Below are 12,607 nucleotides of genomic sequence, written 5' to 3' on the forward strand. Positions count from 1 at the left end.
ACAGCTTGACTATGACACTACAAGGATACACAACGTTCCAAATTTAAAATCGCAGGATATGTAAGAAAATGTAGCATTAAAATGTGAAAAAGTGCAATACAGATTGTACACTGAATTGAATAAATGTTTTCTTTTTTTTTAGTTTAACCTTAAAAAACCAACTTTGAACAGTTGTTTTATCATTAAAAATATTCCCCCTCCCCAAATTCAATGACAATATTAACATTCATGGTGTTATACATAAGTAATATTCACAAAGACCCACCAGCTAAGAATACTGCGTATGTACGATGGTATTTCTTTGGGTATAGGTAAAAAATAGGCAAAGGAAAACACCCATCCACTCCTTTTAGGACAGGGTGCGGTTTTTATTATTTAAATACATATTCTGTAGCTTATTTTGCCCTGAATTGTATTGAATCAAAGTCCAAACATCAATTATCCAGGTGGCTCATGGTGCTCCAATTCACTTGATCCCCCCCTAAATAATAAATAAACCCAGCAAATGTCCTAGAAATGACAACACAAAAAGTCCAGGGAAAGGAAGGAAGTCAAACTGCAACCCAAACCCCGCTGCTCTCCAGGATGATTCCTTGGCTCTCCCTTCTCTTAGTGACAGGGACTATGAAAAACTAGCCCAGAGCTTTAGCTTTAGCCAGATGGATAAAAGAAAATAAAAAGAAGCAATGTTTTGTTTTGGTTTTGTTTTTTTTTTTAAATTTAAATTTAAGGCGCTTACAGTATTTCCTCTTAATATTCCAACAGCACCTGGAACGCCCGCTACCTGCACGTCATCGTTATCGCCAAGCTTCCGAGATCGCACATCTGATTGCTCTGGAGGAACAGATTCTCCAGCTGCATCGTCAGTAAGTTTGGAGTTTCCTTTCATCTTAAAAGCAAAACTGCAGGTGACTTGGTTAGGCAGCTGGGTCTTGTTTGGTTTCCTTTTTTTTTCTTTTTTTTTAACTAAAATACAATCCCTCTTTTTATGCCTCATAGAGTATGGCAGAGCCAGGCAATCATACAAGGAGAAAACAAAACCCAAAAAACTCCTCCTATAGGAGTTCCCTTTTAACTTTCCTTCCTTTCTAGACAGATACGTGAACGGCACCTGAGTTGCTAATACTGTTTTTCTTTTCAACTGGTTTCAAAAGTGTAAAAAAATACATTTTTGCCTTGCTTATATCTCTGAAGAATCCTTAAGAGAAGGATTCTGGTTTAAATGGCCTGGGATAGAGAAATTGCACTGGGGTCGGACTTGCTGCTGAAGGATCCTGTGGCAATGTCGTGTTCTCAAAAGTAAGATACGGCGTGTTGGTGATGAGAAAGGGTCCACAGTTCTCTGCTGCCTGTGCTGAGCTCTGTGCGCCGAATGAGCGCTCAGTCTGCACTTTAACAAAGTTTCATGATGCGATCTTTAAACTAACAACAACAGAACAGAGCCAAAAGAAGCTGTAGTGTCATCTAAACGTAAGGAACCCTACTTTACAGGAGGAAAGAATTTTTAATGTTTCTAAAGGAGACTCTCACTGCAATTCAGTAACCAGAGACACAGTATGCTGAAGTTACAAGGAAGGACATTACAGAAGATGCTTTCATTTTCTTCAGTCTTTCGAGTCCATGTCGAAAGACAGGAAAACAACAAGAATGAAACCTCCCCATTGGATCCCCTCCCCTGCCCCATCTACATTTCCCCCACTCAAAATATTGAAACTGCACAAAAAGCGACAAACAAGCGTTTCAAATTACATTTCAATTCAAACAGACTGGTAATCTCACAGTGATGAGAGGAGAAAAGTCAGGCTTTTAATAATTATAATATAAAAATAATAAAAAAAAGCTTACAAATAGCAGTGCAGCATCCCAAAAGGCCATGGATTAACTGCCAGAAGGGGACATAATTATACGCAGAATAAAAAACAAAACAGAACAACCCACGCTGGCAATGAATTTTCATACACAATAGAACAAGCAATCAAATGTCAGTCTAGGCTGTGGAAAACAACAGTTTCTCTTTTTTTTTTTTTTTTTGATTACAATTTTTTTCCTTTTTATAAAAAAAGATAAAATAAAAACACAAATAAAATTGTACATAAATGCCAATGTCCAACACTGAAAAGGCAGGGCAATCACACCACTGAGACAAAACCTGACCAGAAAACAAACTGGGAAGTCCACTTTTTTTTTTTTCCTTTTGTCTGGATGCTAGATTTCAGCCTGATGCGTCCCATCCTGCACGGTCTCAGCAGGTAACTGGAATTCAACTTGGCAATGACTTCATTGCAGGACGATGACAAGGAAAGTCATCTCTTTTTGACCAGCTGTAGCACAAATGCACCAGTTGGTTCGTTTGCCTTCTGTGTATGCTCTCATGTGCTGTCCCTCTTTCTGTTTTTTTTTTTTCTTTCATTTTTTTTTAAATTTCTTCTTCTTCTCTGTACAATTCCTTGTGTTCCAAGGCTGAGTCCCAAGACTTGTGAATCTGTCTGGAGTCATGTCCTGGTGAAGGTGGTCATGCTGTAGTGATGGCATTAAGGTCCTTCATAAGTCCTTCCAGGTGGGCCATCTCTTTGGTCAGCTCATCCGGTTCATAATTCTGTGGGAGATGGAAAAAAGTTTAGAAGTAAAAAAGATGTAAAAAAGTTATTGACAAGGTGACTTGCTTTCTTTAAAGAGGGACAGAATAAGAAATAGGAAGAGATGCTCAGTGATTCTGGTGTAGATTGTGACCCTGACACAGGAATAAGCAGAAGCAGATTTATCAACAGTCACAGGAATTAATAACTTGAAACAAGTCTCTATTTTAAGTGCAGATCTTTTTGCAGCAGTGATTCATAATTTCACTGATTTTTCAGACTGTGATAATCTTATCTGTTTTCCTTTTATCAATTCTTCCTTCAAGATACCAGCTTCCTTTGAACCAAAGCAGATGTTAGAAAAATCTTCCCATCTTAATTGGAAAAAAAGGTTGAAGGAATCACTTCAATAAAACTGTTTGGAGAATCATTATGCTTGCCAAAATCCATCCACTGTTTTTAGTCTCAACTGTCCAGCTTCAGCTACACTGAGCAGCTGTCATCAATGCACGTATGCAGACAGACACCATGAACTAGTTTATCCAAAACTTATTTCTAAGTCTTTCCCAGTACTGTGTAGTTTTCACTCCCTTATATTCCTGGAGCATTTCCCCAAACCCTTTTCCCTCTCTCAACATCGTTTTTGCAGAAGGCGAGCCAGGCTGCACGTGGTGTTCCGGTGCCAGCTCTGCTAATGCCAAATCAGAAGCAACAGAACTCCGGTGGGATAGTTCTGCTCCACATATTTAAGGGCCATGATTAGACCTTCTGGCTAGAGTCATATTGTACTGATTTAATAATGAAAAAATATATTAATGGATATACTTAAATATTACAAATTTGTTGATGACTAAACTAATGAGCATGTTTTTGGTACCAACTAAAAAAAAAAGAATAAAGTAGGAGTGACAACTAGACAGAAGGGCAAAGTGCACCAAATCAAGCGTGTGTACAGTTTCTAGACCAGCACATACAGAAATAAAATCAAGAGGGTGACAAAAACAATGTGACAGAAGGAAAGGACAATAAGGAAATGAGAAAAAAAAATTAATTCAAAATAAGCGTTTCCTGTAGCAGTAGTACAATAGCTAATACAGTAACTTCTTGGCTTGCAATCTGAAAGGAAACAGTATCATATAAAGAGAGGTTCCCCACAGTTTGATAAGCACTGCCAAAGTGAGCCACTGGCAGCTAAGAGTACCTACGCTTTCCGAGTCCTCGAGCATCCTGGCCGTCTCCTGCACATCAGGGGCACTGGGAACTACCACTGGCATAGGAGGGCGAGTTCTTCCCAAAGTCCCAATTGATGCAGTCTTCACCGAGTGAACTGGATGGTTAGGAGCTTAAAATAAATGGTTATACGGTTATGCCTCAGTTAATTAGGTCTTTTGCCTATTCAGAAAACTCTTGAAAGCAGAAGAAAAGGGATTCTATTAGAGAAAAATGAATGCTTCCAATTCTGCAGTGCTGAATTTGAATTTTTGTCTATTTTATCTACGTACATACAATAAAGGGCCTTGAAAATAATACCAACAAAATTCAGTTGAGCTTCTGACGTATTTCCTTTGATGCTCAACTCTACACCACCCCTTTAAGAAGCTTCTCTCATTTGCTTCTTAAAATAGAGAAGATTTTATCTTGAAAATATTTTCTCTTTTTTTCTTTTTTTTTTTTCTTTTCTCTTTTTGGCAAGTGTGTCATGCCAATTTTCCCCCTCTCACCTTGCTGAGTCAGTAACGGTGTGCTTGGCAACGCGGGGTCGTACGTGGACCCTGCCGGTGGAACTGCTGGCACCGCAAAACTCTTCAGCGGGTGGGAAGGACGGACATGTGCCGTGGGGAGGTTCTGAGCCGAGTCCTCTTCTTGTGCATTAGCCAGGTAAGACCCTGTGGTGCTTTCAGGATCCTGGTGGTCAGCACACGTCTGGGACGAAGAAGCCGGCATTGTGTCTGTGCTGGGTGTGTTTCGGACAGATTCTACAACGGGAAAAAAAAAAAGGGGTTTATTTTCTTTAACAGAAACGTTCCCTGTGGTCAGATGGAAACAAAACTACGTTTGCAAGCACCTTTTCCAAGATCACTGTTATAAGGTGTAGCAAGTGACACCAGTTCTGTGTAATGAGGTGAATGGCTGTAACAAAATAAGCTTGAGAACTGAATGACTCCACAGGCATCATACCTCATCAACACTTTTGCATTGAAACAGCAACATGTAATCAGACCTTAGATACACAGCATGAACACAAACCTTCATTCTCGTTTTACCCTTGAGTATTTCATGGTATTGGCATTCTTAAATAGGTACATGTTAAGCATGTATCACTGCAGTGCATACAGAAGGGCCAGGTTTTTTTCTGAGATAGACTCGAAATCCCCTTACTTGGGGAAAGCTAAATGAAATCACAGGCTTTGTTTGTTTGTCTGCAGCAGGCTTCAACCCTGACCCAAGAGAACGACAAGATGGTATTCCCAATTTAGGGCATCATGATCCTTTTCAGACCAAATGCAGGAAAAGACTTGGAGTGTGAGCACTGTCACTCCAGCAGTATAAACAGAGGAAACCTCTGCCTCTAACGTATCATTCATCTGCATATTTGCAGCCTCATGAATTGTTTCCGTAAGGAAATAGGGAACAACGCTGTTGGCTGTGGCAACTTAATTAAAACGTGGACCTTAAACTAGAGAAGCTCAGAATTCACGTCATCTCAAGATGTTACCTACGTGCAATTTAGCAATACTGTTGCTTCTACATTTTTCAGGGCCCTGCAGACATTACAGAAACTATTACAAATGATTGTGCTTCGTCCTGAAAATGCTGCACAGGAAACACCAGAATTTTCTGAGTGCTTCAGGAAGATTAACTAATGTCGTCTCTTAGGAGCAAAGTCTGGACTTTTGTCTTCTCTTGGTTTTAAACACCACTGATTAGGAAGAAAGTTATCATATTAAGTATCTCAGATTTAAATGGATGTTTCAGGCTCCTGGACTAAAGGCTTTAGGAATCTTCCTATTTGAAGTTGTGTGTATATAAATTCTGAACCCTCTTTTTTCCAAGGACATCATCACATATCTCAAGGATTGATATCTGATCTACACAAGAAACTGTTTACAGAAAACTCAACCTATCAGGGATATTGTCTGTACCTAAACCCATCGCTCTGCCTCTCGTGGAACACCACAATGGAGACTGACCAAGTTTCAGGCTTTCATTTCCACACGTTTTCACTCATTGTTCCATTAGAAGCAAAATCTGTCTGATGGTTGATATCTCACCTGTGGAATTGGCCCTGTCTGAATGGGACATGGATGTGCCAATCGGCCACGGGTTGACCTGGTGATGGAGATAGCTGCGAGTTGGAGAAGCGAGGCTGCCGGAGTGGAAATGATGGTGAGGGTTATCGAGTGAATGGATGGGATGAGCACTAATCACAGCTGTGAATGAATACAAGACAGAAAAATGCTTAACATACAGACAAGCACACGCGTGTACTGAAATGCACCGTATCCCTCCCTTCTCCCACCGAGACACAGAACAGGGGAGCCAACCGCTCCGCAGATTTACACCACCAACAAGATGTCATGTTTCAATACCAATTTTCCAACTCTGCTCCAGCACTTTAGCTCCCCCCATGCCAAGACACAAAACCCCCAAAAGAGGCAGAGCTCTTCGTTTTCCTGTGCAGAAAGTGCGACTCTCTTGGCTTGTCTTCCAAGAGCCTTCTGTTAGACCTGAGAAAAATGAAGCTCAGCTCCCTTTAGAACTTCCACGTGCTTCACACTGTGTTATAAATGTCAGACCTAATACAGGAGATGTATAGCTCAAACTCCAAAGTAATTTCTGGTTGCCACTGAATTTCTTAACATTGTAACCAAATGTGGCATCATTGGTTAATTAAATGATGCAAGACAAATGATAAGCAGCAAGGCAAGACACCAAAGGCTCCATTCATTCCCTCTGTGCAGGCTTAGTAAAGCCCTGCTCCAAAACCAAAGCCCTGCTCAAACCAGCGCTCTTCCTCTCTCTTCCTCCTCTCTTTTTTTTTTTTTTTTTTTTTAAATCTTGCTGTTCTCTCTTCCCTGTTTGAGAGATATGTATTTTATACTTGATGTAGATCATCCTTTGCCCTCACCTTTTTGTGGTAACAGCAAAACAAACTCTTGCTGCTCCCCAGGTGGGAGGAAAAGTGTTCGCAGAATGTAGTTCTTTTAGCAGATTAAAATACTGAATTGCTTAAGATAATCCAAAAGAAAGAGTCCCAACACACAAAACAGGAGGGAAATGCTACCAATAGCACCATAAAGAAAAAAAAAAAGTTGTGGTTGGTTATTTTCTTTTGAACCTTTTCTGGAAATTCTCCAGATGTGCTGCCTTTGACAGTTACTTTCTAGGAGTGACATGATGCACAAATCCATCATTATAACGGTGAGTCCAGTTAAGACGTCTTGCATTGATGCTTGTGGTTGGAACTCGGAGGCAGACTAAACAAATCTGGACCCTCTGACTTCCTCATTTCCTGGAGAGCAGCCTGTCAGCGGGACATGATATGGGACTTGATCACCGGAGGCAATATACTTTGAGATTTTCAGTTATTGGTAATAAACAATTTCTCTCTGACAGTGAGTTATGCCAACAGCAGGCTAATGTCATGATTGGCCTCCTGTAAATGAAGAGTAACTAAACTCTGAGTACTCAGTAGGTTAGGTTCTAGATTTAAGTCCTGTGAGATAGCTGCCAAGGGGATGGGAAAAGCCAAGGTATTCTCACTAAGAGTTTCAAGCAAGATTTAAATGCCACTTTGTTTTGCAGGGAACTGGCAAATGGAGGAATAAACCCCAAAAACTTGGCAACCAGAAATCCAGGCAGAGGCAACAGTCATCAGAGACAACAGGAGTTGTCTTACGTGTCAACAAGGTAGGAGGCATAAAGATTTTATGGCATAAAGTTTTACAGGCACAGACATTTTAATTACTTCTATTTGTAGAAGCCACTGGTCTACACCTGTGTTTCAGCAAGCATTTCCATCACTATCAAACATAACATGTCAGTATAAAAGACTGCCTATATGTTTTTGCAACCACAATAAAAAAAAAATCACACACATACACTACACCTTTCAAGACATTTCCTAAAAGCTTGAAGATGGGGAGATGAACACAAAATCGTAGTAGCTATGGAACACTATCCAAAACAGAATATGCTGAGCAAACGGGGAAAACCTGATCCAGTGAAAAGCCACGACCCCAGAAAGTTTACGCTGCCACCAAGCCATCCAGCTTCAACGGTTGGGTTTTGCTAATAATTATTAGGGTTATCAGACCTAAATCACATACAGCTTTACAGGTCAAAAATCAGGACTTTGGACCACCAGCTCTTAATGATGATCACGATGCACTGTTTAATTTCAAGGAAGAGAAAAGTTCAGATGAAGAAGTGGATAAAGAGAAATGTGTGTTAAGAAAGAAATAGCCCTTTGCTTCCCAATATCCTTCCAGAATTTTGGTTTTCTAGTTACCAAAGAAGGAACTAAATAGGCATACACCATTCCTGTTGCATTACTGTAAATTATACTAAAACTGAACGTATTAAATTAGGATAATTTAGTATTTGAAAGGTAAGTAACTAGATTTGAATGTTACAGGGAAGGTATCTGCAGGCACAGACTTAAACCCACTAAATGGTCCTGCCTTCTGTGTGGCTTGTTGAGAAAGCCTCACGTACCGGTGTCAGTTTTCTGTGTAGCTTCTGCAGAAAGGTATCTAAAGACATTACATTCATGTTTCCACTTACTATAAAACAGAAACGTACAGTTGGAAGCCCTCAAAGCTTTTGCAAACAGGATAAAAAGTCAAACAAAGTCACAAAAACAATTTCAAGCCCGGAGGCACCAGGAGACCTTCCTGACATCATGCTAACCTGTCAGTGTCTGGTTTGTTCTTTCTGGGCAAGGCAGTATCTAACAAAGAGGGGGAAACAGATAGGTTTTTCAAGTGAACACAGCAGGACCGGTATCAAAAAGGGATGTCAAAGTGGGGTTTAGTGCTGCAAGGGAAAATCATATCCACAGCTGTATCTGCCAGCGTAATCACATCCGCCTGAATACCATCAAAAGGCAGAACTGGAACATACTGCCTCCCTAAAATATGTACCGCCACTGTTCTCTCTCACTTGTGTCAGCTGTAAATCTTTTCACACTATGTGGGACTCAGCATATAAATTGCTGAGTATCCTTCTCACCGATTTAACATAATACGAGGGGTACTTTGCTACACTGTTTCTGTAGAGTGCTCAGCACACTTCAGCATAGGCTCCTAGATGAGTTTATCTTATGCTATGTGTATCCAATGCCGCATCCCATTTAGAGAAAAAACACTTAGAAGAGTGCAAGGTAAGACTTATTGCAGTGTGAATTTGTTACGGGGTCACACAAGTCTGAATTCATCGTGTTCTAGCACCTGGCATGGGACAGGGAGTCATCAGAATCCAACGGCTGCAGCGTCCCTTGTTAGACACCCAGATTTGACAAATGACAAAGTTTTAAGAAACTAATCAGAGTAAAGATTATTAGTGTAAAACTGCATCCTCTGCTCCTTCCTCATACATGTAAAACTGGGATTAAACAATAAGCATCGAACTACTTATTTTAAACCAAGAAAAAAAGATCCCACTCTTGTAAAATGGTTATAAAACAAGGGAACAGTCGAAAATTCACAAAATTAGCTAATCAGGTCATCAGGACACTTGAAAAAGCATATAAAGGCTACGAAAACCAAGCATTCACTTCAGGCAAATAAAGCAAAAAGTTAGAAAGTTGAAACATAATGGACTGGCCTCAAATCATTCCATAAAACACAAGAGCTTGTGGTGCAATTACCTGGCTACAGGGTTGAACGTGAACACAGTGGTCAGGGAAGTCTAAAGCTCAGACCAAATAAGAACCGTGTCATTTTGCCTTACCGCTCTGTCACTGCGTGTTAACTGTTGTACTTTTTACTTGTGTACTCCAAGTCAGGGTTCCAGTCTAGTTGTTTAGGGGTTTAGCCAAGTCTCAGAATCATCATTTGAAAGCTAGATATATTAATTCTTAAAATATTTCATAATAATAATAAAAATATATTTCTACTGCCTTGACAAAATTTCAGTTCTGCACTTTTGCTCAAATCATTGACTGATAGGGAAATACACAGATAAGAAATAACAAACCGGACATCTTCCTCATTTAAGAGTCTGCTCTGCCAGACTTCCAAAACCTCGGCCTTTATCACTGGTCTACCCATGGTCTAATAAATCAGTACAATAGACACATCGTGGAGCAAGACTACTGTACATAGCACAGGCCTTCGGTGACCTTTCCAAAACAGCTGAATTCTCAAAAAGGCTCTGACAAGGGTCCACCCCAAAGTTAAAAAACTAAGTTGCTGTTGGAGGGAAAGCACTTTTATGCACTGAAAGCTGGTTACACATAGGAAGAGGCAAAGGGAAGGGCTTGATGTTCAGTTTTCAAGACAGAAGAGAGTCAGTGGGAGATTTCCCAGGAATCAGTGCTAGGACTGGTTTTATCAATTATCCTTCTCAGTGACCCAGACATGGAAAGAATCAGAGAAATCTTCAAGTTTGGAAATTTTATTAAAGTCTTTGGGGTAGTCAAATGCTATTTTGATGGCAAGGAGCCGCAGAAGGATATTGTTTCCTGCTCTGGAAGAGCTTGGTGGTACTGTGTGCAGCTCTGGCCTCTCGGCATCTCAAGAGCCATGTAGTAAAGCTAGAGAAGGTTCTGAGAACGGCAGCTAAAGTGAGAAAGGGGATGGAGTAGCTGCCTCATGAGGGGAAGCTAAAAAGGCTGACTGCTTGGTCTGGGAAGGAGAAAACTAACAGTGGAGAGGAACCTGACAGAGATTTACCAGCTCTCTACAGTTCCTATGTAACTGCTGGATACTGGCACAGGGCAAAGGGAATGGATGATAAAAGACAGCCAGGCTTGTAGGGGCTCCCTAAAAAGCACCTGCAGTTGCCACTGCTGGCAACTGGGATGGACAGACTGTTGGACACGTTCTGAACTCTTCCCTCCTCTTGCAGCAGACCTCCTGCTCGCTCAAATACGATGTTCAGTTTTTCCTTTTAACTTGGTCTAACTCTGCCTTCACGATAAGGGATTTGCCTTCACGATAGGGATTCAGGATGCCTTCTCTGAACTCTTTCCACTGCAGATATGCCAGAATTACTCAGAAGTAGGAAGGCAGTATGTGAGTGCACACACATCAACATGGCTTGTTTGGGTGCTCCCAATTTCAAGCCAGCTCGTAGGTGGGCTGTTGACTTACGCTGAGGTGGTTGAGAATCAAAAGGCATCATCATCTTGGGCCTCATCCCCCTTCTTCCTGCCAGCGTGGACATGCTATCCTCCGACTCGTGCCCTGAAGGGAGAATACTGAAGGTCATTCACCACTGCAGCAAGATTTCTGTGATACTATACCAGATGATTTCAGTCCTCCGCTCTTTATTTCTGGGCTGTCCTGTTTGTAAGAGGTTCTGTGACTCATCATTGATAAAAACATCTTTCATCATTCTCTTTCATCATTCACCAGAAGGGTAACTGAATAACATAGAGTGATTTCACCACATCCAGTAAAATATATTTCATTTTAAACATGATGGTTAAAGTACTCATTGACAGCTCACCTCTGTAGGAATTCCGCCTTTGATGGATATTGCTGTCCATGGAATTATCCACTGGGGTGATGTCTTGGGAGTTGCGAGGAATTGGGGTATCTGTCATGATTGGATTGGGATCTGGAGATTTATCGATGGGTTTTAGCTCCAGCCTTTCATGATGGATCCAAAGGTCAGGAGGCTTGACATCTTTGGAGTTTCCTTTGTACTTATGGGAGCCGTTCACTGATTTGCAGGCAGCTCGTTTCCTTGGGAAGGAAAACAAATGAAATGTTCTTAGATGTATGCTTCCTTTCACTTGTTGAAAAAGGCAAATTTTCACTGAGATTTCCTTCAGATCTTGCATCCAGCTGAGCAAAAGCTACCCACTGGGCAGGAAGCTTTGAATTTTACATATAAGCACATCTGACATCTCAAAGTATATTCTGTAACTCTGATGCCACGGAATTTGTCTCAAATGCTACCGCATACTGCAGAACTCTGCTCTAAAGTCTGAGCTTTTGTTAACAAAAATGAAGTTTCCAGTACTTACGGTTACTAAGAGAATATTCTAAACATGAAGTGTACGTACTTCACGCTGTGCCTGTACTCCAGGGCTTGCAAACAACCTCAAACAATAGCTGCAGAAGGACTGTGCAAACAGCCAATTATCCCAACAGGATGGTTAACTCCAAAGACTAATGACAAGAACATTCATTTTAGCGCTCCTCAGGTCAGACACATCTAACTAATGGGATTTTTCATCACTGCTGAGGAGCAGCAGCAGCAACCCAGGGAGAGTGCTTGCGAGGCAGAGGTGTGATGTGATGGAATTTTGGAAAAGGAAAATGTAGATTTCCACACACACTCCGCACTGCGGACCCTGGCAGTGATGGAGGGAAGTGTTCCTTCTGGGCAGCACACTTGCTAGAGAGGGCTAAGATATGACTATTTAAATAGAATTTTGAAAATATCAATGAATGGAGCCTCTCACGTGGGTGATCCGCAGCCAGACGTGCTGCTGACACCCTGCTTTGAGCACTGTAGCTGAACAAATAAAACGGACGAGACGGTTATTCACTGGTTGTGGGCTGCTGCACAGAAGAGAGGTGGCATTTGGAAACTGGGAGAACAAAGGCAAGATTTTACAGGGTAACTTCTGCACTTTGAAAATAAAATACATCTCTTGGGCACAAGCCCATGAATTTTGCCCTCTCCCGAGCGTATCCCTCGGTTGCTAGACCATCACTCATATATCCTCGCTCTCCTCTCCTGAAGAACTTGCATTTTTGCAGGATGGTTTCAGCTTCATCAAAGCAAGTGGAAATTATCTTACAAGCCTGGCTTTAAATTACTTTCTTAGAACTCTATTTTGCATAACAGCT

At 41.1% G+C, this 12,607-nt stretch overlaps 1 protein-coding gene across 1 annotated transcript in view; it reads right to left on the bottom strand.

The window, feature by feature from the left end:
• Positions 1-2,512: 2,512 nt before the first annotated feature.
• Positions 2,513-12,607, bottom strand: part of NEO1 (neogenin 1) — a 53,217-nt gene continuing 43,122 nt past the window's right edge. The window contains exons 18-23 of the mRNA XM_010072451.1: positions 11,253-11,491; positions 10,895-10,987; positions 5,849-6,007; positions 4,298-4,552; positions 3,782-3,918; positions 2,513-2,596 (exon numbers count right to left, since the gene is read on the bottom strand). Of these exons, the coding sequence (XP_010070753.1) occupies positions 2,513-2,596; positions 3,782-3,918; positions 4,298-4,552; positions 5,849-6,007; positions 10,895-10,987; positions 11,253-11,491 (967 nt within the window). The remainder of the gene's footprint in view (positions 2,597-3,781; positions 3,919-4,297; positions 4,553-5,848; positions 6,008-10,894; positions 10,988-11,252; positions 11,492-12,607) is intronic.

Source organism: Pterocles gutturalis, unplaced genomic scaffold, assembly GCF_000699245.1.
Source record: "Pterocles gutturalis isolate BGI_N339 unplaced genomic scaffold, ASM69924v1 scaffold10012, whole genome shotgun sequence".
NCBI classification, from domain to species: Eukaryota; Metazoa; Chordata; class Aves; order Pterocliformes; family Pteroclidae; genus Pterocles; species Pterocles gutturalis.